The 27,022-nt window shown below is 36.8% G+C and overlaps 1 protein-coding gene across 21 annotated transcripts in view; it reads left to right on the forward strand.

Moving 5' to 3' along the window:
* map7d3 (MAP7 domain containing 3) overlaps window positions 1–27,022 on the forward strand; it is a 37,112-nt gene that overhangs the window by 173 nt on the left and 9,917 nt on the right. For 3 of the 21 annotated variants that reach the window (XM_028008871.1, XM_028008874.1, XM_028008875.1), the window contains exons 1-11: window positions 928–1,081; window positions 13,702–13,803; window positions 14,102–14,182; window positions 14,394–14,557; window positions 15,352–15,463; window positions 16,695–16,778; window positions 18,932–19,039; window positions 19,675–19,776; window positions 20,187–20,285; window positions 22,195–22,320; window positions 24,909–25,048. In XM_028008871.1, coding sequence (XP_027864672.1) covers window positions 934–1,081; window positions 13,702–13,803; window positions 14,102–14,182; window positions 14,394–14,557; window positions 15,352–15,463; window positions 16,695–16,778; window positions 18,932–19,039; window positions 19,675–19,776; window positions 20,187–20,285; window positions 22,195–22,320; window positions 24,909–25,048 — 1,266 coding nt within the window. In that variant the 5' untranslated portion in view covers window positions 928–933. Of the gene's footprint in view, window positions 1–918; window positions 1,082–13,701; window positions 13,804–14,101; window positions 14,183–14,393; window positions 14,558–15,351; window positions 15,464–16,694; window positions 16,779–18,931; window positions 19,040–19,674; window positions 19,777–20,186; window positions 20,286–22,194; window positions 22,321–24,908; window positions 25,049–27,022 lie in introns of those variants that run through there. The other 18 variants (XM_028008870.1, XM_028008872.1, XM_028008876.1 and 15 more) reach the window with 18 other exon arrangements.

Here is a 27,022-nt window from a genome sequence, read left to right on the forward strand (position 1 = left end):
TTCTAGTGAAATGTACTACATTTATTCTTTCTGTCTGAAATTATTAAAAAATATATATGTATTATAAATGATACAATAACCACGATAAGAATTTAACTTAGCAATAATATTTTGTGGCAATAAAAAAGACTATAAGTTTTATTTATTACAATAAAAAAAAAAAAAACTTTTTGAAGCCTGTAACAAGTACCTCTGTGAACGCTAGAGGGCGCTTCCTTCTTAATTAGAAATAGCCACGGTTGGTTCTCGTCTTTCATTCCTCTGTGCGGGATCGTTTATTAAACAGATGCAGTACAGCAGGCGTATTAAACGCTCACAGTTAATGACAAAACAGTGAAAAGAGCACGTTTTAAATAACAATAATTATTGTAATAATAATAATCAGATCAGATTGGTTTCTTTATTATATGCAAATTAACACAAAGTCAACCATGGAATGAAATGCTTAGGAGAAGAACCATCGACTCGCTATAAAATCAAAAAGTACTAGTAGCACGTAATAGTAGTACATGATAATAAAAATGATAATAAAACAAATACTATAATATTACAAAATAGAAAAATATAATATACAAAAAATAATATACAATATAGTAATATTTTTCTGAAAATTAGTCATCACTTTAATTCCCAAGACCTTTTTCATAATTCACATTATGATGATATATATGTATATTTTCAGCATTTATAAAAACGTAAAGTGAGCTAAAATGCTATGCTTTAAATGTTATCCAATCTTTTATTTTTAATCTTTGCTTATTTATTTAAATCAAAATTGCATATTATTTAGCATATAATATCCGTTTTGGTCAATGACTACTGTCCATGAAATAAATTCACATGGAACCACATCAGGAAAAGTTCGGCCCATGTTTTGTTTAATGGGTTTTCCGTAAATTGGTCAGAGTGAGGCCTCTCCTTCAACCGTCTTTGATGTCCACGTCCCCGCGGTGTCCGAGTCCAACCGGCTGCGAAGTGTTGCGCGCCCCTGGTGTAGAAAAGAAAAAAAAAACAGACAAGGAAAACTTCATAGAAATGGCGGAGAGTGCTACGACGCTCAAAGGCTTGAGAGCCCAGATGGGTAAGCGAAAATAAAACATTAGCTTGTTGTCGTTAGACCTGTTTGTGCCGTTCGTCGTGGTAATGAGTTTATGATGTTTCCGGACAGCCGCGGCCGTTTACCGGGCTGTTTGAGCGGCAAGCTTTCCTGGCTAGTAAACGTTAGCTCTCAGTTCGGTCACCTGCTTACAATGGACGCAGACGAATCTGCAACCTCTCTACCTAAAGCTAAACTTTGGTTTGACAAAAACACCCTTCTGGTTGAAGTGATTAACTTTATAAAAGCTAGACTAGCTGATGCCACTTTGTAAAAGTTCCTGTAATTAATGTTAGCCACCGATACAACTTAATGTTTGTAGTTTGAAGCCGGAAGACAAATAACGACTGGATTGCAGTATTGGCTAATTTTTTTTATAAATTATTTAGTTGTTGCGCTATTTATTTTTAGATAACAACGTGCCACGGATTTACTGACACATAAGAATTACAGACGAAGCTAGCTAACTGCTGGTAAATACCAAACTAGCTTTATCTATTTCTTCCTTTATAAATTCTGTCAATAGTAAATAATTGATCATTTCAGCTCATTTTTAAAGTTTTGACAAGCTGAGTGGTTCAGTGCCATGTCCTATTGCTGTAAACCAGAAGGCACATGGTAAATCAGCAGTTTTGCAGCTTCCTGCTTCAGAGTACTTTATGCTGCATGATTCCCCCTCCTTCATGCTCCTATGTTGCTGGCCAGTTGTGTCTGTTTTGTTGGCATATGGCATAACCCCCTCCACTCTTAAGGGTGGATAACATCAACAATGGCTGACCTGAATTTCAGTAGAAAAGCTGGAGAGTCAGTCTCTGATTGGATAGTTTTAAATGTAGAGCTGTTTTTTTTATTATTATTCTTATTATTTTTAAAAGAACTGCTCTGCATTAATAATCAGTTCAGATCTGTTTTAATGAAGTTTGACCTGCTGATTCTGGGTTGTTTTTCCCCTAATAACTAGCAGGTTATTTGATAGATGGTAGTTTATTTGACTTTTCCTGACAGGAACTGATATCGGTTATGCCTTTGAGGTGTTTATTTATTTATTAAAAATGCGTGCTTGCAATTTGGGAATAGTTTGGTTGACACTTTATTTAAATCCAAGAAATGCATCCGTGCATGATTGGTGGAACAGCAAAATTATTCCTGATGATTCTAGTTTTGATGAACAGGAGCTTTAGAGCCGACTAACAGTTCATTTTATTTATTTTTTGTTCTTTTTCCCCCTAAAGACAAAAGTGCATCCCAGTACATGGTGTTGGTTGATGCATTCGGGGTCCAAAATTGTCTGGATTTCATAGATTTGGTGCATGTTATAAATGCAACAAAAGGTTAATATTTTTCAGTGTTGGGCCTCAGATCACTAATCGGAGCCAAACAAGAAGAAAATAGTCGATTATAGTCTTTGTCTGATCAATTGGTGTGTTGCTATTTATTTGAGATCATGCTTTTCTTTGAGCTCTGATCTACTGATGATGGACTTTTGCGTTTTCTCTGGTCTGTAGGGATGCACCAAAATGAAAATTTGGGCTAATATATGATTTTAATATTGCTGTTGTGGCCGATAACCAATATTTACTAATATCATATATATTTCACAAACTTTTAGACACCTCAAAAATACAACCACACCGTTGCTTCAGTTAAACTTCCCATAATCTTTTGCTGCATCACCATCTTTGTCACGTAATGAACAAACACTACTTGTCCAACCTCTTCCACTTCCCCTCCAGAAACAAACAGCATCAAGATGTTCACTAATATCGGCCGATACTGACGTTGGTGTCATTACATTCTGCATCTCCAATCCGATTTCTTGGCCAGCCGATTTAACTAATTCAGGGAGCTCCTTGATTGGCAGATAGTTGCATGTGAAGCCGATCTTATCTACCTCAACAAAGCTCTAAAAATCAGCCACTGTCCTCTTCTGCTCTGCTGTGAGGAAGGCTTGACTGACAAACCGGACCACCAGGTCATGTCTTACGTTTGCATTTTAAACAAAAAAAATGGTATAAATCAAAATCGGAATCGGCAGGTCAGGCTTTTTAAAGATCGTAATTGGCGATTGGCCAGAAAACTGTAATTGATGCATTCCGAATCTATAATAAAATGTGTTTAAGATTGTTTGAAAGAGGTAATAAATTGTAGAGTAACATAAAACAAAGATAATCCCAATGATTGCATCAAATCATACTTACCTAATCTTTTTATTTATTTTATTAACCTCAAAAAATGCACCAAAGCATGTGCTGTTTGATGCATTTATTGCCTGAAAATGGTGAGAGTTCAAAATTGTTATGCATTTAATCACTAATAATTAAAAGAATCAGGTTTTTCAATACATGAATTGCCACTTAAGAAAGAGTTGTCCAGTTCAGTCCCTGACTGACTGACTGTTGCGTCTCTGTTTCTCTTTATTTATTTTTTCCTAATGTGACTGTCATTGAGCTTACTTTGGGTTCGGCCTCATGGTCAGAAACCTGCTTTGTTAAGCAAAAGAATCCCTGCATTTTTTTGGATGCAGATTCATGTGGGTAGACTGAAACAGGAGTCTCTATCAGTGCTTTTCATCGCTGCTTTACTGAGCTCTCGGATGTTTACTGCGTTTGCATCTGTGGGCATGAATGCTCAGCTTGTTATGGCTGCAGCAGCAGTCGGGCTCGTGTGTTTGAGCGATTTTTAGGGTATGAGGGAGTTCTCTGCATACCCAATTTGGGTGTAGTAACGTTTTTTTTTTACTCCCGGCTATAAGTGGGCTGCATTTAGAGCTGATCTTCCTGTTTCCCCCTTCGCTTTTCCAGACAGTATTTTCTATCTGGAATTTGCGTCCACCCAGTTCTGTGGTTTTATGAAAATGTCCACCGAGTTTAGAGTTACGCGTCGGAATTCTAGCTTTGCGAGGAATTAAAAACGAATCGTTTGATTGACCTTGAGTCGAACTAGAGGACTGACAGTGATAAAATAATGTAAGGAATTCGACTCGTGGGGATTGTGTCTTCCACAAGAATGTGAGGAAGGAGATGGTTTACCCTGCAGTTTGAAGGAAATCACACAGCTGCATGTGAAAATGCAAGCTTATACAGACAATAAATGAATAGCCCAAAAGCAGAAAATCTCAGTTTCTACTTTTAGTTGTATTTTTTTAATTGATGTTTGAGTAATTTTTTTATTTTCTTATGGTTTTGATTGTAATTTAAGTTTATAGGCTAGGTTAGGTCAGTGCATCCATCTATATGAACACACACAAGAATTTGAATTGCAAACTAAGTCAGTTAGTTTATATATCATCACTAAAGTAATATAAGCTTATGTGGCAATGATGATTTTACATTTACTTTGTCCTTAAATATCTCTTTAACTGTCTGGGACTGCTATTTCTCTTTAATTTGTTTAGTTTTTATGTAACAAACCTGGATGCACAGACCATTAATATGTGACTCACTTAAGTTTGTTAACTGATTTAATATAATGATAAATGCCCCATGCTGTATACACCTAAACATTGTTTTATTATTTTGTCCTTTTATGGATATTTATTACAAGAGTTCATGGACTTTGCTGCTGAACCACTGGACAATATGTCACCTTACCTAAAGAAATATTTACCTAAAGATATTTTTATGTAAAAAAAATAAATCCTCCATTATTTGTTCCACATTGGAAAAATTTCAGTGGATGAGGAATAAATCGACAGAAACACAAAGTACAAACATTTAATTCAATTTCAATACAAGTTTAAAAAAGAAAATCTTAGGAGCTACCAAAAATAAAACTGAAAAAACTATGCATTAATAAATAGTAAAAATAGGTCCTAAATGGAAATTTAATTTAATTTAATTACACTGCACAGATTGAGTGTTTTTTTTATATTTGTTAATAAAACAGGATATATGAAGGAAAATGGAGATCTGTGCAAAGAACAGCAGGATTGTAAACAGATAATCTGTTTGTTGGGAACAGTGCTGGTTGTACAGTTCCAACAGCTGCTGGTAGCGAAGGTCTGCAGTTTTGCTCCTTTGTGCATTTAGGAGATAGATCTTGGACATAAATCTCAGACAGATGGAAAAATTGGAGTATGCAGCCATATTATAGCAAGTCCTGATAAGTCATTTACCGGTAGTTTAGTTTTTCTGCAGGGTTTACAAATAAAGTTATTTCAGGTTGATAACATTTATGCTGGCTCCTTTGAAAAACATAAAATGGATTCTGCTTTTTTACAAAGAAATACATGGAAAGAAAAGTAAGAAATTTGTTGATTAAGCATTATTAGGATATACAGTACAGACCAAAAGTTTGGACACACCTTCTAATTCAATGGGTTTTCTTTATTTTCATGACTATTTATAAGGCAAGAAATCCCACTTATTAACCTGACAGGGCAGGTTGACCTATGAAGTGAAAACCATTTCAGGTGACTACCTCTTGAAGCTCATCAAGAAAATGCAGAGTGTGTGCAAAGCAGTAATCACAGCAAAAGGTTGCTACTTTGAAGAAACTAGAATATAAGGGGTATTTTCAGTTGTTTTACACTTTTTTGTTTAGTGCATATTTCCACATGTGTTATTCATAGTTTTGATGCCTTCAGTGTGAATCTACAATGTCAATAGTCATGAAAACAAAGGAAACTCATTGAATTAAAAGGTGTGTCCAAACTTTTGGTCTGTACTGTATAAATAAAAATGATAAATGCATCTGTAAGAAAAAGAGGTGTACCCGGAGGAGAGAACTCTATCAAACTGTGATGTGTCATCACTTCCTTCTTACTGCAAATAGCCGAGGCTTACAGTTGCATAAACAGGCCTTGGTAATCCTATAGTAGATTTAATGTGTGTGTGTGTTTCTGTGTGTGTGAATTAGCTTTTATCTGCAGCGTAATCTGACCTGAGATCCTGAAGGTGACAACATTAGATGGCTGGTTGTTTGAGATTTTATTTCTGGTGCTGCAGAAGAATATTTTAGTTATTTTAGATATAATTGAGGATGTATGTTAACTCCACTCCCATTCTGTTAAAATAAAAAATCAGGTTGCCATCCTGACCTGGGTAGAAACTTGACTCCTCTCCTCCCCTCTCTGTGGGTCACCTGACCTTGAGATGGCTGTGTGCATGCAAATTACCCCAAAACCTGAAAAGGATGTAAAATATTCAACTTAGCAACTCATCATCACGCTCAGAGCAAACTCAGGAAACAAAATACTTAAAAATGTTCCTCATTTGCTGTTTGGTCCTAAATAATTGATGATGATCAATATTTTAGGTACATTTTCAATGCTGGCCCATGGTTTCAAAATACCACAGCATTCTGGGCCAGATTGTGATTCGTTGATCAGCTGTTCTTGTTGGCTCCATTTCTTGGTGCTGTTTAACTTTAAAGGCCAATTTTAAGAAGTTTTGCTTGAATGGAATAATGTGAAACTATTGTTGTGGAGGCCCATGTTAATTTGCTTCAAAGAGAAATAAAAAAGGATGTAATTCAAAGGGTTTTTAAGAAAGGCAGGGAAATATGGCTGGAAAACATATCACCATGTAAGCATTTTATATCAGCTTGTATCAATAATTATTGATTTGTTTTTTGTTTTACACATCCAAAATACTGCGAAACTAATGATGTCAACTTTCTTCTTTTAGCCACAGTTTCCTCTTAAGATGTTGTTTTCATTTTTTTCATATTTACTTTTTAAGCAGTTATGGGGCAAAACCTCAAACTTCTCAGGTGCACTGAGTATTCTGTGAGCCGTGCACAGTTTAGATTTTATACTCAAGCATATTTCTACATTTCTAATGACAAATTCCCTAATTTTCCATTATCCAAACTAATACTAGCCAGTTTGATGAACTAGTTGGGCTCCTAGCTCTGTTGAAAACAAAATATCTGCTCATTTGTTACAAGAATATATACAACTAGAGAATATGATTTCCTGTTTAGGGCAAATAAAATGTTTGAAAAGTAAATGTCTATAGTTTTGAGAGCAAACTGCTTTAAAAGGTGGATTTCTTCTAGTCCAAGCTGGAACAGTAAAATAGTTATTTCCTTCAAATATAACAGCTCACTATTTGAGATACTTTCAACCCTACTGAGCAAAAAAGGAATTGGATTGTTGTTAAGCTTCCTCTGTTGACAGTGGCTTTTAAATGCTAAATATATGGTCTATCATGCAGGAAAAATATACATATATATATTTTTAAACGTTGCCTGCAGGTATTTTGGTCTGCATATTCATCCTGTGACGACGCATAGTTGAACAAAAGTGTGTCCACTTCAAGTTCTAAATACCACAAGGTCCACTCTTATATTTAGCAGTTCAGATACTTCCTGAGCAACAAGCAATTTAGCTGCAACTTGCTGCAGGGCACAATATGGAGCACAGCTGAAAAAAAAAACAAAAAACAAACCAGCTCATCTAACTTTTGAATTTTTCATACATGGATTCACTCAGTTTTTGACTGAGTCTATTAAAATATTACTGTTGATGTTGTTACAGTTGGTTCAGACTATTGTAATACAAACTGGCTTGTTTCCTGTTTTGTATGTTTTCTGTTTTTTTATGTCCAAGCTGCAGAGTTGAGCAGCTGGGTCATCATTTGCCCCCTGGTGGTCTTTATTTCCTGCTTTATGAAGCCCTGTGGCTCAGAGCAGATCTGACTTTAATCAATCAGTGTCCGGTCTGCTCCTGATGCTTTTCCACCATCTTTTATGACCCAAATTTGCTAAAAATGCAAACATTAATAGACAGAACCTTTACAATTCCTTATTCCTAAGGCAGACTGAGCTGAGATCAATTGCATTATTCAGTTTTAAACGATGGTCAGTTAAGAAGCATAAACTAAATTTGAATCAAAGGGCTGAAATCATTTTGCTCAGCAGAGAGAATATTCTGCCTAGTTACTGCCATTGGTCGGCATGGAAACCAGCCTCCAGAGAGGTGAGCTTCCAGAAAGTGCTTGAGATGTTTTAAAGAGTTAGCAGTTTGTCTTATCATCAGTAGATATATGTTAATGTGTGCAGATCTCCATAGTGATGGCGTGCTAAGAGGGAGCTCCTCTCATTGACTCTCTTCATTTCTATGAGCACACCTGGCTCTCTTCAGTTCGGTTAGGAAACGCTCTCCTCCGTCTCCTTAAAGCTTTTTTTATTCAAGAATGAGAGATGCGTCTCTGGAGAGCTGTGTGCATCTTATTCTAAGATGTTTGTCATATTTGCAACCATTCTACATGTTGATATTGTTGATACTTGGGATTTAAATCAAATCATGAAAAGATTAATGTTCGTCTTATAAAGTTCTACATATTTACATATGCTGTTGTTATGCTTAAATAGTCTGCACTGTCAAAGTTAACAGCTGCTACCTAAAGTCCTTCCTTCCTGTCAGCTTTTACTTCCCTCTATGAGGCAGTTTACTGAACTCGAAAGTTTGAAAGTCTGACCAAGCGTACCTGTAGCTTTTTGCAAATGCAAATATGTCCCATTAATTGTAGAGTTATTTGTGTTTTTTCTGTTTTAGTGTACTTAGGGCAACTTGAGTATCAATAAAATGTTGATTTTGCATTCATGCAGTACAACCCAAATTTGTAATCAGATACCGACTGTCGGTTCACTCACAACTGGAACAGAAGAGAAAGATTATATCTGTAAAAGAGACTTGAACCCAGAGGTGTCGATTACATTTTCATCCATCCATCCATCCATAAAAAAATTTGGAATATTATGAAAGATTTCTGTTTTTGCCACTCATTTCCGAAAGTGAAACTCTTACATTATTTAGATTTCTGTCTTTATTTCTCCAAATTTCTAATTTTAGAAAATTAGAATATCGTCAGAAAGTTAAATATTTTCACGCCCTAATAACTCAATTTACTCAAAACACCTGTAAAGGTTTCCTGATCCTCCAGACTGTCTCAGTCTGAGTCAGAAAGCTACACAATCATTGGGAAGACAGCTGAACACCTAATGCTTTTTACTGCTGAAAAGTTTTATGGAGATGCTGATTCCATTTTTCAGCTGGACTTGGTACCGACCCACACTGCCAAAAGTACCAAAACCTGGTCCAATGACCGCTATAAAACAATCTGAGCTTCCATTACACTTCAGCAGAACCATAGGCTGATTGCCTCCATGCCATGCTCCATAAATGCAGTAATTTATGAAAAAGAAGTTCTCTAAAAGCAACATAAATGCATAGATGTAATGTTTGAAATCCCTAACAAGTTTTATTTGAGATGTTCAGCTTTAAAACAGCAAAATTTTACATCCTTGGGTAAGCAATAAATGTTTAAATATTTTCCAATAAAGCTGTACTTCATCATTTACAACAAAAAAAGTTGTGACACAAACTGATCAAAAGTTTGCAAAATGTCACTTTTCATGAAATCTTACTGAAGAAAAACAGTTCGGGTGATGTTTTTTATATATATATATATATATATATATATATATATATATATATATATATATATATATATATAAATATATATATATTCATGGGGAAGAGATAGTTTACCATTCTTACTGAAGGAGACATGTTGCTGTATAATTGAAATGCAATCTTAAAAAAGTTTCTGTCTTCCTACTTTCTTCAGAAATTCAGTTTACCAAAAATTTTGACAATTGATGTCATATATTATAATAGGGCTGAAACAATTCCTCGAATGATTGGAGTGCCTCGATTATTAAAATTCTTCGAGGAAAATTTGCCTGCCTCGAAGCTTCATTAATTTATGTTTTATTATTTAGCGCTCCGTGTTCCGGTCGGAACATTATATGCGTTACGCATAGCTCTCACGTCTGCCTCTGAGTTGTTGACGAAAGCTAAGAGTTAGTGGCATAACGTCCAATTTTCAAGTTCGGCCCGTGGGGATTTTATTGATTAGTGATAATGCTTTCATCGTTTTTGGGGGACCAATAAGCATCCTTAAAATGACTGGCGCTATGCCTGGAGTACGGCAGCCTATCTCGTCCGGGACCTGCTGATTGAAAGCGAACGGCGGGAAGAGCGCTGTGGGAGTATTTATACAGGTAAGCGGATAGACTGAACACGCGGGTAGCTGAGTAGTTGATGGTTACAGTGTAAGTGTAGCTTTACAGATGAACCGCACAATAAATTTCATATCTTCCTGGTCTGAACAAACGTGTGGCAGAGCACATCGTGGCGGTACATGGCTGGAAGATGAGTTTCTGAGTGTGACAAATGAAGGTGGCGTAAATATCTCATATTGCTCTCCCCGTTCTTACTTTCCTACCCTGGTCTACCGTTCGTCTTAACCCCCCCCCCCCGGTCTTAAGTTCTATTTACTCCCCTCCACCCCCATCTTACGTTCGTACGTTCACCTGCCCCCCGCCCCCCAAGTCCCCAACTCCAAGCGATATTTCCCGTGTTCTCAAACCCAAAGCTCATCAGGTATGGGGCAAGGTGAGAATTCATCTATTAAACTCACTGGAGATGAATACATAAACTAAAAGCTGGAGTATAGACATTTTTTATAAGCGTATTTGTGAGCCTGCCTCTTTATTATTAAATTGAATATAATTTCAGATTTTTGTATAACTTTTCTTCGGGTTAACTTAGAAAGTGAGCTATTATTGTTACAAGTTAGTTTTCTAAACTACAGAAAAGTAACTGGTAGGGAAGCTCAAAAATGAAAAATTGGACTGATATTAATATCCAATAGTAACACTGGTGTTATGCCAGATTTACCAATATTTTATTTAATCTTTTTTATCCGATTACTCGATTAATCGTAAGAATAATCGATAGATTACTCGATTACTATAATATTCGTTTACAACAGCCCTATATTATAATTTTATAATTTTATTTTCAAAAATGTTCACTTTAAAGTTCGAGTACACAGAGATTAAATGTAGACCATGACATGCGGGGCCACAGGCAGATATTTGCTATGTTTATACTTTCTGTCAATATTATTGATAAAAGATGTGACCTTAGGAAGTCAAACGTAATGTGACCTTTCATCTGCCAGTTTTTGAGTATTAATGTCCTGACCTACTAGCAAATGCTCAGATGGATGTTATTGTGGCTGGAATATTTTATTTAACTGGTTCTAGTTTTGTCCTGAAGCAGCATGAGTAACTTTTAATACCCAACATTGGAGGTTTATTATTTGCACCTAAACTAATGTTCTGGACAGATACGTACTGTACTGTCTGGGTGTCTTTTAGGGAATCAGATCTGCTGTGATATTTCCTGAAGTTTATCTGCTCATGTCTGCACTGCGCTTGTTTTAGGGTTTGGATTTCCTCTCAGTTCTGCTCCGTCATCTGGAAGGGAGTTGATTTCCATGCAGACGGGCGGATGTATCATGTTACTCTTTGGTGTGAGAAACCATGATTAGTGCTTGTATGTGTTCAAGATGATTTGGTTACCACACAACAACAAAGTAAACGTCATAAAAGCAGAACATGCAGCATTGCGTAACTTATTCCTTTTATTCACTTGTGGTTAATTTTACTGGTTCTGCAAATTATTTTTGTTTTTCTTTAAAAAAAAAAATTTTTAGCCCTTTTAAAAACTTTAAATATTTTGTTGTGACAATGAATAAAATATTTGGCTGAAGACTCAGTTTCTATATTTTAGCTCCAACCATGCTTTCTTAATGTTTAGGAAGCATATTTTTGGTCAATTTTTCCCTCTTTGCCAGGATGGAAATTATGATTTTAGCTTAGCAAAGTTTTGTGAGCAGACTACACATAACCATATGATGCAAATAATATCCAGATTTAGAGCATAGATGAAATTTAAGTCAATGCAAGTCATAAATTAAGTTTTTACACTTAATTAACAGAAAACTAATAATTTTGATCTTATAGTTCTCTTTGTCGACAATATTTAGTTTTGAGTTGACTTTTTATGGCTTTTGCAGTTTTATATATGATATATCTTTTGAAAGGTGCTAGTTTTTTATTCACTCAGTAAGCATGCAGGGGTTTTCTCTCTTTGCTGTGTTCAACTGTTAAACATAACTAAAGGAGATTTTTCTAATTTTGCCACATTACTTCCAATAATTTTAATGTATTTGACGTAATAGACCAACAGAAAGTGGTGCATATTTGTGAAATAGAAAGGGATGCATGGTTTTCATTTAACCATTAACTCACCATGAACCATTGTGCCTCTGGCTGTATGTTTAGTGGATATTATTGGTAAATCTTGGAATTGCGATAAATGCACGTTTCTCACTCTTTCTGGCTCATGATTTCAACAGTCTGGATGTTAAATTGAAATGCAAATGTGAGTTCAAGACGTTTTGAACAACTTAGCCAACAGTTGGTGCAATCCAACGAGTCCTTTGTGGTATTAATTTGCACACAGTTTGATTGGAAAAACAACTTACTAAGTAACAGAACCCCATCTTCCACATCTTTGATCTGTCCTGTACTTGATTTGTGCCAAACTTCAAACTACACAATCCTTTTTCCTTTTATTTCAGAAATATTTGCCACTTTATGTTGCTCTAACTCATAAAATTATAATAAAATGTGACTCAAAGTTCAAAGACCAAGTTTTCTAACATTTCTTTTACTTTATACAAAGTTGTGGGTGTGAAAATTACATCACATAAAATACACTTTGGTGCTATAAATAAATAGAAATAAGTAGAAATACTTGTTTGCTAAAGTATTGGTTCTATATATCATTACTATATGTTCAACTAAGGTCACTGCTTTTGAAAAATGTCAGGAATTTCAGATTTGGTTTGAGAGTAGGCGAGAGCCTTCCAGGACAGATTTGAAAGTGTCAGTCAATACTGCGAGTATCACAAGATTGCTGGTCGTTTTACTCTTAGTCAGCAGTTCTGTAGTGCTGAATGCATGGCAACCAGAGGAAAAGAAGCTCCTGATTGATTCCAGGGCTCATAAAAAAATAATCACGTCCTCACCATTTCCTCCCCTTGTGACCTTTGGGTTTTCAGTGCAGCAGAAAACAATGATGGTAGTAGTAGAAAGTTGTGCTCAGTAAGTACAAGACTAAGCACAACTTTTAAACAATTGATTTAAGACATTTTCAAATATAGAGTTGGCAATGAGAGGGAAGATATGGGTGATTATTCCAAATCGCTCAATAAATCTTTTGCAGCAGAGAAAAGCATGTCATTCTTGCATGCTAAAATACCCCAGACTAAATAATATCACAATATTTTGTGCTACTATTGTGTTTTTTAAGTTATACTTAAAAAACACATGCATCTTTCAATTATTCTTGAAAAATATTCTCATTTGAAATATAGACTTCTTCAGTATGTCATTTACTTTAAAAAAAGTGATTTATATCACTAAACTGCACACAGTAACTGCATTTAATCATATTTCCAAATTTACTGATATTTATTGATTTTCTTGTAGAAAAAAAACAATGGAGAAAATAGCAAAATAACATTTCCAATCATACTGTCAGTTTTGTTTTTTTTTATTCAACATCAACAAGGGAAATTTATCAGGACAATGTTGAATCAAAAGTCTTAATTTTTCATGATAAATGCCCACCTCTACCTCATACTACTCTAGGTATGTAGGATTATGCAATTATATCCATTCATAATGTGTGTGTAGTTTGACCTGTAAGTCCTGGATGTCTTTGTTTCCCCTTACAGCTGCAGCTGCACAGGCACAAGCCGAGGAGCGGCGTAGCATAGCAGGGAACAGTCCAGGACCTTCAGCCGTCTCCCCTTCCAAACCTCAGGGCTGTAAGCCAGGTACATGACACCACACACTGACACAGATACAATCAAAGTTTTCTCACAGCTTTTATCTTCCATAACGTTAACACGATCCACCTCCGCCATCCTCCTAGGGTGGCTTAAAGGAGGTTAGTCATCATCTTATTACTGTAACAGTTGCCAAAGCTCATTAATGACAGTCACATGCACACATCTGCTTGCACCATACCAAGCCTTCGTAGCACTCTGCTTCTGTGTAATTCCCTTGCAAGTTGTCTGGGTTGTTGTACATGGTTTTTAGTTTTTAACCTACTTTATACCTTCATGTCTTCAGTTATTGACGGCGCCGCACTTAGAGTAGACGACCGGCTGCGAGTGGCAAAAGAGAGGCGAGAGGAGGCAGAGAAACAACAGGGTAAGAGAAGAATATGGCTTACTTTCTTTCAACTGCTTAATAAAAGCATAGCATGCAATAGATTAATCAAGAATGTGTGTCACTGCTAGTTATAGCTTCAATACCAAATGGCTTTTCATTATAGAGATTATGCCACACCCATACATGAAGGACTGCAGATTAAGTGTCTGGTTTTCAGTGGCACTCTTTATCAATCCTTAAACGTTGTCAGCTTTAAGGGAGTCCCAGATCATGGAGCGGGAGCGCAAAGCTAAGCTGCAAGTGGAACGCCAGCTGGAGGAACGTCAGAAAAAGCTCGAGGAACAGCGGAAGAAGGAGGAACAGAAACGATTGGCTGTGGAGGAGAAGAGGAAGCAGAAGCAGGAAGAGGAAAAGGTAAAAAGCTCTAAATTGTTTTCTTATATCACATGTGCCAAACTCAAGACCCAAGAACCAAATCTGACCCACCATTGCTCTTTATGTGGCTCTCTAGACTCCAAATTACATCAGTAAATACCTTTGTTTTTTTCAAAATTTGCAAAATTCACACAAAACCAACAGATCCCTACATTGTTTCTGATTTTACTGCAATTTTTTCTTTCAAAATTGATCACAAACATTGGGCTAAAGTAACTGCTGCCTGAGCCTTACTTGGTGTCACGTTATAATTCATGATTGATGCAGCAAATAATAAAAAGTCACATTTAACATCATACATTAGTGCAAATTTTGCAAAAATTCCTTCCAAATATTTCTAAATTAGCACCACAATCTGTGACTCTGATTGCAAAAAACAAAAACATTCACAGAATTCTGGAGGGACTGATCAGTATGAAAAATTTTCAGTATTATTAATAAATAGATGTTTGTTTCAGCATTCAATAAGTGTTTCTTAAAATTAAATATTTTAATGGGTTAAATAATAATGGGTTTTATCAATACATTCTGGCACAACCGACCCTTTAAGAACAGTCAGATTTTTGATGGGGCCCAAAATGAAATTGAGTTTGACATCTTAAATTGATCATCTTAGATTTTCTTAAAAGCTCATTTTAAAACAATTAGATCATGGTATATTTGTTCTAGCTCTTGTGCAGTGAAGGACATGGATATATTCCACCCTTAGAGGCCAGCCGTGGCTGAAAACAACGACTTGTGTTTTCTTTTGCTCTGTCCTTGTCGTTGTTCAGGAGCACTACGAGGCAGTTATGAGGCGAACACTAGAACGCAGTCAGCGAGTCGAGCAGAGACAGAAGAGGTGGTCTTGGGGAGGATTGTCCGGAGACCAAGATGGACGAGCAGGTACAGGAACTTTGTGTTTGCATATGCTGATTAAGCTTTAGGGTTTTGTTTTGTTTTTTTGTTTGTTTGAGGCATAGTAAACTTTTCAAAACAAGACTTCAACGTTTTCAAGTTGGTTCATATCAGCAGACACAGCAGGTTACGCTTGCTTAATATGGATTAAAAATGATTTACAGAAAAATTGCACCATGTTCTTTGTGCCTTGCAAAACTCGTCATACTCTGTTGAATTTTTCCATGTTCTTTATTTACACCTACAAACCTCAAAGTATTTTACTCCGATTTTATATAATAGACCAAATTAAAGTAGCACATAACTGGAAAGTGGGGGGTAAATATGTGGTTCTCAAAATAAATACAAATCTTTAAAGTTTGGTGTACATTTTTAGTCTGTCCCCTTCACTCTGATACCTCTAAATGAAATACAGTGAATCCACATTGCCTTTATAAGTCCAGTGTAATTTAATCGCATTATGAAAACAGCTGATCTCAGGCCTCAGAGGTTTGTTAGAGAAAATTATTGAGCGAATGGCTTCATGAAGATCAAGGAATATGGCAAACAAGTCAGAGAAACAATTTTAAACAATTTTTAAGTTATAAAACAACACCCCAAGTTTTAAAGCTGACAGTACACTTTTTAATCCATCATCTGAAAATGGGGGAGAGTTTTGTCCAACTGGCGTCTTTGGAGTTGAAGTAGAAGATGCGCCCCACAAATATGGTCTTTATGCAACATTGGCTTGAAAAAAAGCCTCACGTCCAGTTTGTCAAAAACCATGTATATAGAAAACTCCAAGCATGTGGAATAAGGTACTCTGACTAGATGAGATTAAAATTTAACTTTACATTCATGTGAAACGTGCAGTGGACATTCACCTTCAAGCAGCTCCAGGACTCATGGATTATTTTTCTTCCACATCAGAGTTTTGGGCTACTTTTTGTTTGTGTGTCACTAAAGTTTCCAGTAACATGCATTAAAGTTTGACAAAATGTGCAAATACTCAACTAGTATGATTAGTTTTAAATCCCACTCTAAGACACTTGTTATTTGGATTATTGGCTAAACTTTATCATTTTTTTAACTGGGAGAATTAACCACATCAACAAAATTCATCTGTATAACTTTTAGGTGTCATGTACTATGTGTTATGAATATTGTTCTGTTCTTCGTGTGAAGGATGTGTCCCGTCCTCGTGTTTTTGCTCCACTCAGAGCGCTGTGTTTTCCCACAGGAGATTCTGACGCCAGCATCTCTTCTCCAGTAGCTATAGTTGTCTCCTCTCCCTCGCCAGAAAAGCCACCAAGGAGTGGACAAGGTTTTGTTTAATTTGTTTACCTTTGTGCAGCATGGACTGTCGCTGGCACCACAAATGGCTTGTTTACCATCTGTCCTCTCTACTGTCACATGTTGTCCCATCTACTCCTTGCCTGGCACTAACTGGCACTTTTCACTAACGGTTTTTTTTTTCTTTTTTCTGAGGCATTCATCCAGAAAGTTTATTAGGTTTGGTTTTTAGCTTCACATGTGGCTTTCTCACTCTCATTATTGAGCAGGTTTGGTCAAAATATTGAATTTATTCCTATTTCTGCTATTTCCAAGAAAATTAACAGCAGGTAGATATATGGACAAGCAGTAGTGCGCTACCATATATTGCACATTTATTATCACAAAGTCATTTTACGCTGTAAGCTTTGCAAAGAAATACTTGGACTGCTTTAAATACTAACTTAATTGCACAACTACCATCAAATCAGGGTGTTTATGCTAATCATGTATATCTGAAAAAACTAGAAAAAGTTCAATATTTTTGTCACTCATTTCAGTAAGTGAAACTTGTACAATATATGGGTCTGGCAAACATGGATTGAATTATTTCAAGCCTTTATTGCTTATAATTTTGATGATTATGGCTTACTGATCCCAATTCAATGTCTCAGAAAACTGCAATATTGTAAAAAAAAAAAAAAAATGAATATTAGAATCCCATTGTGTCAGCTAATGGTTGTCCAGCATGTTCATGGAAAGTTAAGTGGAAGGAAAGTAAAATTGACAACAGAAATAAGTGCAGCCTTGAGAAGTTTGTCAGAGAAACAGTGCAGATGACCTGAATGCTGCTTTCAAATCAACCTGGCTTCCAGAAACCTTAGGAGAACCACAGAAGGCCCAACAAAGCATTGAGGCCTTAGAAATTAATATACATTTCTGAAGCATCACATTTGTTCTTTGTTAATATTCAAAGGCCGAATTTGGGGGATTTCATTGTCTGTAAGCTACAATCATCAAAATTACAAGATGAAAAATCTGAGTTTCATTTTCTAAAATGGGTGACAAAAAATGTTGACTTAATAATATTCAATTTTGTGTTTGTTTTTTAGACATACCTGTGTATATTGATACACCCACCAGAAAATGTTTCAAAACGGCTTCAAGATGTTCTGGTAAAGCCGTTAAGTAACTACTTTTAAGTTGTTTTTTGCTAAAACAGGAGGTGTAGCCAGTTCATGTTGCTTAAAAGAAAATAATTATGTAATTTGTTTCAAGCAGCTGGATAAAATACTCGTCTTTGGTCTACATTTCCAGTTAACCCAAATCAGAAGGATTAAGAGTTTAGTTGGATATCTGTTTATCAGGTATCTGGCAGAACAGTATTCACCAACATCATCCCATGTTTTCTGATCCTATGTTGCCTCAAACAGCAGACATAGTCGGTTTTATTTAATAGCTTCAATAAAATAAGTGAGGATTACAACCAGAATGAGTGTAAATAGATTCTGGTTGAAAGAAAGGATGATAATCTGTTGTATACTCTTTAATTAAGCAAAAATATCAAACTATCAGAAGAATAAAAGTAGATTTAAAATGATTTATGCACCTTGGTACAAAGTGATTTGTTTATTAGAATGGGGAAGGGTCAAATTGATCCACACATTTTGCAGTTGCTGGACGGTTTATTAAAAAAGTACAATAATGTCTAGACTGCTACCAAGTATGTTATGCATTTCTTCAGAAACCCAAATACCGAAACAGGCTGTTTATTTTCTTTGTCCAGTACAATAGATCCAAATGGGACTATTGATTCCAGCGATTGCTTTAGGTAATTTTGCCCGGCCCTTCAGCTGTGCACATCCAGGTGACACAGGCTACTCGGCATTGAAACCTTTCAATTGAAAAATCATCAAAGTACCGCTATTGTCTGTTGTTAATGCTGTCTGGTTATGGTTGGCTAAACCCAACATCTGTTGTCTGTTGACTACAAACTGGCTTGTTCATGTTCTGGATTTATATTGCATTAACTGAATGTTGCATAAATAGCTCATATTACTGGAAGTAAACCTGATTATTTTCTCTTAAAGGAGTTAGATAGTAGTAGAGCCTCATAGTCCCTTGTCTGCACCTGAAGTCCCTTCCCTATTGGCTGTCCTCCGGTAAATCCCTCCTCCCTTGTCTGTTCTTCCTCCCTGCTTTTAGCTGACAAGCGCTCCACATCCACAACTAACCTGAAACAGCCGCCCGAGGCTGGCATCAGCAAACGTTTATCCTCCTCCTCTGCCACCCTTGGTAAATCACCTGACAAAAGTAAGTCCTTCCTCTCCCTCCTCTCCTCAGATTGCTTTCCAATGCTCTGACCCCATACAGTGAAATCCTCTTAATGTTTTTTAGAATAAATATGCACAAACTGTGTGATTAACAAGGTTTCTTCAAGCCTCTCCCTGTGTCTGTACTAATTGTCTAATAAACTGAGTGTTTAGAATCTAGTACAATTATTTCACACCATGTGGATCCATAAAACTACTGCCTGTGGTTACTAATTGTGTATTTTTATGTACTGAATTGAATTTTCTGACAAATTCTGAGTTTTAGTCACCAAATGGTAAAGTTGGGGCCTTTTTACTCCTTTTCTTTTTGGTTGTAATTAGTCATTTTAATTGCCATTATTTTCCATGTGGAAACATGTTTTAATTTCAAAACTACCTGTCAGTACAACAGTGTTTATTTCTATTATTTTGAATGATTATGGCTTACATCTCCCAAAATATTCCAAATTGTATTGATCAGAAAGTTATACTCTTGAAAGTTGAATTGAAAAAAAATTGTACTTTGCCTTGAGCATAAAGCAGTACAATAAAGAAAGTCTAAGAGAGTTTTCTAATAACTACTAGACCTTTTTTTCCTCTAATTTTATCTGTGGGTGTTTGATTATTGTCTCTCAGGTGTTAGGCCGAGGAGTTCGTCTTGCAACCGGTTGCCAAGCAATGGCATGGCTGCTCAGGCCGGTAAGGGAGATGGCAAACAGCTTCAGGTGGAAGAGACAGGTGCAGACGATCCCCTCTTCTATCCTTATTGTGCTTTTAGAACCAAAACCGGGTCACATCACATCACTCATCAGAGTGGTGACACATTTTCAGCTCTGAAACTGCTTCCGACTCTAAACTGAGTGAGCTTTCTAAGTCTTGCTTGTATCAAAGCCTTTCAGCTGTTGGGCTTATTTCTTCTAAAGTGTGTTTTTGAAGAAAAAAGTTTGCTCAAACAGTGGTAAAGCTTGTCTGTGTGTTTACCCATTATCTCTTAAACTAGGGCATCAACTGCTGCCAGCACTGACCCTGGTGACTTGCATAAGGCTAAACGATGCGCACATGACTCGCAAACTCTTTTCTGGGCTTTTTTACTTGTTGACTCCCTCCGCAGTGTGTGGTTGGCTGTAACTCCACTCTCATGTCTGTAGGACGCTCTGTGAAGAAGAGAAGTTCCTCCCTCACACGAGTAAGTGTGAGCAGAGCACAGACCCCTGCCAAGCCTGAAAAGGGGACAACGGATGATCAAGGTGGCTAGCATGGAAAAGCAGCATGCATTGCTCGGATCGCCTCCTTTTTAACAACAAGCATTCAGCTTCATTTTCCTAAACTAAGGACTTCTGAGAGAAATGTTTATATCAGTTGAGTGTTGTGGATGTCATGGTTGGTTTTGGCTTGTCTTCTGCTCTTTAACCACATCTTTTGCACTGAATGGTCAATTTCTCTTAAAGCAGATGCTATTCTTCTCTATACTGTTGACGTTTGTAATAAAATACTTAGGGCTGGATGATATGGCTGAAAAATGTATCACGATATAAGCATTTCATATTAGTTGTTGATAATTGTGAGTATCGATAATTGTTGATTCGTTTTTTAGTTGAAATACTGACAAACTGGTGGTGTGACCTTTCCTGTTTTATCCACAGTTTTCAGTCCATGCTGTTTTATTTATTTTTAAGCAGTTATGAGGCACAGTGACTAAACCTTAAACTGCTGCTGTGCAAGATACTCAGAAGGTTGTTGCTAGGTAACCAAAGAATGATTGAGCGAGTTGCTAGGTAACCTCAGAGTGAGAGAGTTAGCTGATTCCACAAAACTTTCTTAGTTGGCTTTGAGCAGATAAAGCCTTTCCTCTTCCTACATCTCCCAGAATGCTGTGCGGTTCTGGATCAAAATTCAGTGAATATTCTACATATTGACTATTAAACATTTTATCATGTCTATTGCGATTATACATAATCAATTTATTGTCCAGCCCTAAAAATACTTAACATTTCTGCTTCCCGAACCCTATTCAGTGTTTGTCACTTTGGTAAATCTTTTAACCTTTTTCATTACTAAGCATCCGTACAGGAACAGTTCTGTTGTGTGCTGTCTGCTCTAACACGGTTTTTTTGTCCTGTTGTATCAAAGTGATGGTTGTCTTCTCCCTTCAAGATGGTGTCATTGCTGGATTTAACTTGCCGTTGCCTCAGTGCGGTGTCTCTCAGTGCCATCCTTCCACAGAAGCACGAGAGCGCAGAAGTAACAACAGCAGTTTGTTGCAGGCTCCGTGTTGCTGTTAACCACAAATGCTTTTTTTGTTTGTGCTTCAGCCACATTGTCCCGTTTGTGCCAGTGAAACTCGAATGATGTTATTGTCTTGTACAAATGTGTTTTCTGTGTGGTTAACTTAGCTATTGGTGAGCGTTACATCTACAACCATAAATCCTCTTAAACACAGACTTTCTTATTTTCTTTGGTATGACCTTACCCATGTCTAGGAACAAACTAAAAAATGAGATTTGAACCTGAATTACCGACCATCATTTATTGATCGGTCATCAGCAGATGTCCTGTCAGAAAGGGTTTCCTGTTAAGAAGCTAGTTTTTAAAAAAACTTTCCTTCCACATGAACTTTTTTTTTTTACCTCACAACAGGCAAACCTCAATTTTATGTTTCATTTAGCCCCCCTACTTTGCACCATTTTCTTCATTTGGGTGTTTTATGTTTGCCACATCTTCATTATCTGCGGTGGAGATGTGCAGCAGAAGTTAAATAACTCTTGCATGATCACATTCATTCACTCTATCACTTTGTCTTTGGACTGTTTCTCTTCTGACACAACCGTATTCTTCCTCGTTCTTTAGGATCAATTAATGGTTATTTTTTTCATCTCCTTCTTCTTCAAGGAACCATTGATTCAGCCTCACTGTCTAATTGACCTTCTGTTTTTACTCACGTTCAGTTTCAGATCATTTTTCTCTGTGCTCATTCATGGTTTGGACAGTGACACCTGAGCGACAGTCCATGTATGATTACAGAGACATAACCTTTGGTTCAGTGTGATTCTCTCCTGTTAAATCACCTGGTGACTTTTCTTTTTGCCTTCATCCTCCCCAACTCTCATCCACCCATTCCTTCCTCTGCTGTTTTTCGGTGATTTTTCGGCCGTGTAGCCCGCAAGCCACCGGCCAGTACAGTGGATGAAGGGGTCCTTAGTCGCCTGCTCACTCCCACCCAGGCCTCACTAGCTAGGAGCAAGAGCGCCGCCGTCCTGTCCGCTGAAGGATCAGATGCTACAGGTAACCTCCGCTTAGGAGACCCTGACTCAGAAGAAGGATGGCTAGATCAGCACCCCTCTCCTGCCTATTAGAGAAGCTTAGTGTTTAAAAAGTACATGTAGTGTCTCTTAGTAGTACTTCTATAGGATCCTTCTGAACTCTTAAATGTTTTTAAAACCCTTTGGCTTCGACATTGGTGGTAGAATTTGAGAAAAAAAAACACATCGATAAAATCTCTTTTAGCAATTTGCAGTGTTTACACACCAATTATTTTCAGTACATTACACTCAGTGAGCGAAAGTATGATGTAAATATTGACATGAACAGTGTTCCAGCTCACATGTCTGTTCGGTTCTGACACAATTGGCTGTTTGTTGAGCAGCAGCCTTGGCCACAAACATTTCTTTCCATCTGACGAGCCTATTGCTCCGTGAGATTTACCCTAAGCCGATTACCTATTGGTTCTGAAAAGGTCTGCCGTGTTTTTATGCACGTGTTACGGTAGTGAGGCGACACTTCAGGTGATTTCATTGATATTTGGACAAATTATGCTGTTCTAAAGTTATATCCAGTGTATTGTGTCACTGTGGCTGATGGGAATATAATACGGATATTTCTCTCTACGCTTTATAAATTATGAAACAAGCACTCACTTTAGAGTTGCGTGGACCTTTTTTGTTGTGTTTATTGACTGGCCATTACCAGGCCATTAACAGCAATAGATCCTCTGGAGCCCAGTATAGCCGTCGTCCTTGGCAGGAGGGAGAGCTCGTGACAGGGTGTGTTACACAGTCACCACTGCTGCTCAGTGCTCCGTCACAATGAATTACTGAGCACATTTGGAGCGATATTGTGACAGGAAGAGTTCTCTAGGTCTCTCCAGGGATTATGACGGCTAATCCCCCCAATCTGACACAGCAAGCTGGTGGAGAAAGCTATTTTCTCCTCCCAGCTGTAGGCATGATTACTATAGTTCCTGACAGCCACTTCCATTCACAAGTAGGCATGAACTAATTACTAGTTTAGAGGTTTCTAAAAGTTTGTTTCAGAACCACAAGTGTTTTCCATAATAACCTTCCTACAGTTTAAAGGGCCCAATTATGTAAAATTCACATTTAGTATGTTTTAAACTTCCACTTGGGTCTCAACTACTTCTAAAAGCAGCAGAAGCGTTTAGAAAAAAACTAACTCCCAGCCATGCTTTTGGCAATAAGTTAATGTATTTTGGTGTCTAGAAAATGAGCCGTTTCCAAAACCTTCCAAATGTAACACCACAAATCAGCAGGCACTGCCCGTTACCTAGCAACCCAAGCTGAGTTCCAGCACATTTGGTCAGCTGGTTTTACAGCTGTTTGCGCAAGTACCTTTATTAGCAACATGTCTGTAAAATGGCTAACAGCAGGTTTGCTACCCTAGCAAAGAGCCCATCTATTTAAATACTTAATATAGTTAATATTAGTGGACATTTATTCTATATTTTATTAATGTATTTCTTAAAATCCAACATATGGATATAGGAGACAAAACTTTAAAAGGTAGGTGTTACTTGAGCAGCACTAGGAATAATTGAAAACCTTTGGAGTGAGATGCACCAGTCAGTTGTCAGACATCTCAATTGGCCAATTTTTCCCTGAATGGCTTAAATCAGATTTTTCAAACATTGAAAAAACTTTTTTTCCCCCAAATTCATTAAATGCATCAAAGCTAAGACTTTCCAGAGTCTTCTGTATATAAACAGTTCAACCAACAGCATGTACTTTGTAACTATTTAATTTTCTGTAGGACTCAAAGATGCCACAAGCAAGCCTTTTTCCGTTATAAGAAAATGTGCTTAAAATAGTAATAAAAAATTGGTTAATATCTCCCAGAAAATGCCTCATTGTTGCATCCATACTTATAATAATGTTTTCTTTTAAAATATCTATGTAAATACTGTGATTTAAACAGTGGTATTAACATTCATTGTTAACATGTGAAAATCATGTGCGGGCTCATGCCTTTTCCTAAGTTTGTGGTTTAACTTGGGAAAATGGTCAAAATCCCAATTTTAGATATATTTTTAATTCTCAGATAAAATAAAGGCAAATCAGTCATTCTGGCCTTTAAGGATGAACTATTGTGATTACAAGACAAAGTACAAACTTAGATGTGTTTGTCTAGTGTTTTTTACAGACAGTGTTTCAGTGTTGTCTGTTGTTCCATATCGTTAGGTTTTGTGTTGTTTGTGTTATGATGTGCTTCCTGTTTAGATATTTGCGTTGTGTGCCGAAGCTTTGGTGGATGCAGTGTGTGTTTGGGACTTTTCTCAGATTGTTCCTCCTCGCTCATCGTATCTCCCAAAATGTAGAAATCAACCTAGAGCCTGCTTAAGTGCTACATCTAACAAATTGCTCTTTGTGTGCTTTTGTCCCCTCACAAACCACTCTTCCCACATTTCTCTCCAACCATCATCTGCCTCTCCCCAAATCTCCCTCTCTTCTCCCATCAACTCTCTTCACTCTGCCCCCTTTTTTTTTGTTTTTTGCTGCTTTGCTGCCCAACTTGGTCGCTTCTCACTCCTCCCATTGGTTGTGCTCCCCTGGCCCTGCGATGACTGTGTCCTTTACCAGAGTGTCACCTGTGTCCTCGTTCAGCCTCCCCCAGCCCCATGAACCCGGCGCGCGGCCCCTTGCGCAGCCGCAGCATCGACCGACAGAAGAGCGGCATGACTGCGTCAAAATCAGCCAGCGAAGCCCTCGATACATCCCTGGTGAGACATCTCTTCATTCTGCAGTAAAAACTGCAGCTTATTACATCTTATTTATTGAATTAAGCTGCATCTGTGTCAGTAGGTTAGTTAGGATTACTTGGTTGTCGGGTCTAATCTGAACTGTATATGTGTCAAATTGCTGAGTGACTCATTGAGGAGGACGTCTGAATAACCATCAGAATTTATTTAGAGACTGAATGCTATTGGAAATGTTAGCAAAATGTTAATATCTTTACATTTTTATTTATTTTATTTATTTACCAGCAACAGCTAGGCCTGGCACAATAAATTAATTAATTGCATGTTAGATTAGAAGGAGCTCAATAATTTTTATTTGCATGATTTCTCATTTTTCCAATTTCTACTAAAACTGAATGGCAAAAGTCTTCAGTTTGGTGCTTTTGTCTCAACACGCCTTTTCTCTTAAGGACAGTTTTGTTTACAGAGGCTTCATAATTATTTATTTTGTTTTGTTTATTTATTTTTGGATATTTAAAATGTCCTCCAGTTCCTATATTAAATGTTCATTAGAAGTTAAAGTTTATTCATCTTTAAGAAAGTGTTACCATTTTGAAGAATTACTTCAAAATGACTGTAAACATTATTATTGTTTATCACAATAACTTCTGGGATAATTTATTGTGGCAGGCTTTTACATCTTCTGGTGGAGTTAACATTTTAAACAATTTTTACTAGTTAACAAATTTGATAGTTTTATTATTTTACATTTTAAAATAACAATACAAAATTCAAGCACTAACAGTAAAATGGCTTTAAACTGGTTGAAAAATGGCATGACATGGTCTGATTTATATGCACATATTTACATTTGCCTGTCAAAGTATTATGCTAACCATAGGAAAATGTTGCTCCTCCTGTGCTTTGAACACGCCTGGTCACCTGTTTGTTGCATTTGTTTATCCTCCAGAGGAATAGTTTCCTACTCCTGCACACAAAGTCTACCTCTCTGTTCTAACTTGGTGCCTGGCTCTGCAGCGTAATCTGCGGTTGTGAAGGACTTCATTGTTGTTGTATGAAACAAAAGGATCCACAGTGGCCGATTATGCCCGGGTCAAGCCATGCAAAGTAGACTGACCCCACCCTGGTCACAGAGACTAATTTAGGAAGCAGTTGACTTTTTTTTTTCTTGCTTCATTGTTTTCTGTCCTCCTGCTCCACTCTTATCAATAAGATCAGAGCTAAATTAAAGTATGACAGCACTGAACCTCTTCTTTGTGTGATTTGAAAGGATAGTCAGGTCTTTGAAAAATTGCTGCCTACAATTTGGACTGACACAATAAACAATAGATCAATTAATCGCATAATAAATTAAAACAAACTTAGTAATTTCTATCTGCTTAATCTTTTTGTTTTTCTCTTTGTTTTCTCTCTTTGTACCTAAAACTGAATGACAAAAGTCTTTCATTTTATTTGTTTCTTTGTTTATTTGTACAGACTCAAAATTAGGAAATTTTGCTGAAAAATATACACTTTGCATTTAAGATAAAAAAAAAAAACGATTCTGCAAAAATCTTTTATTTCAAGTGACGGCTTTTTTTATTTTTATATCAGAGCAGACAGAGCTGAGCTTTTCATGTTGTTAGTATTTTTTGCTTTGCTTTTTTGCTATGTTATTGCATTGTAAAAAGGGAATTGAATTGTTTTATTTTTGTGTTGTATCTCTAATAATGTTGTATAAAATGGCTTAAATGTAAAAAAAAATGTATCCCATCAATTATCAGAACAATTGACTTTAAAATGAACTTGTTGCATGTGCACCTAAATACCAAAAACACTAACCCAGTGGTGAGGGCGTTAGGAGAAAATCTGCTTTAATTTGTTTCAAATCTAAGGACTCAAAAGGAACCGATTCCCTGGGTTAGAAACCACACAGGCTTCTAGGATGTCGTTTCATTAACTTTTAATGTCCAAGTGCTTTATTTAGAGCTGTAAACATGATAACAGACTGGCAGC

The sequence above is a fragment of the Xiphophorus couchianus genome, chromosome 23 (genome assembly GCF_001444195.1).
Source record: "Xiphophorus couchianus chromosome 23, X_couchianus-1.0, whole genome shotgun sequence".
Taxonomy (NCBI): Eukaryota; Metazoa; Chordata; class Actinopteri; order Cyprinodontiformes; family Poeciliidae; genus Xiphophorus; species Xiphophorus couchianus.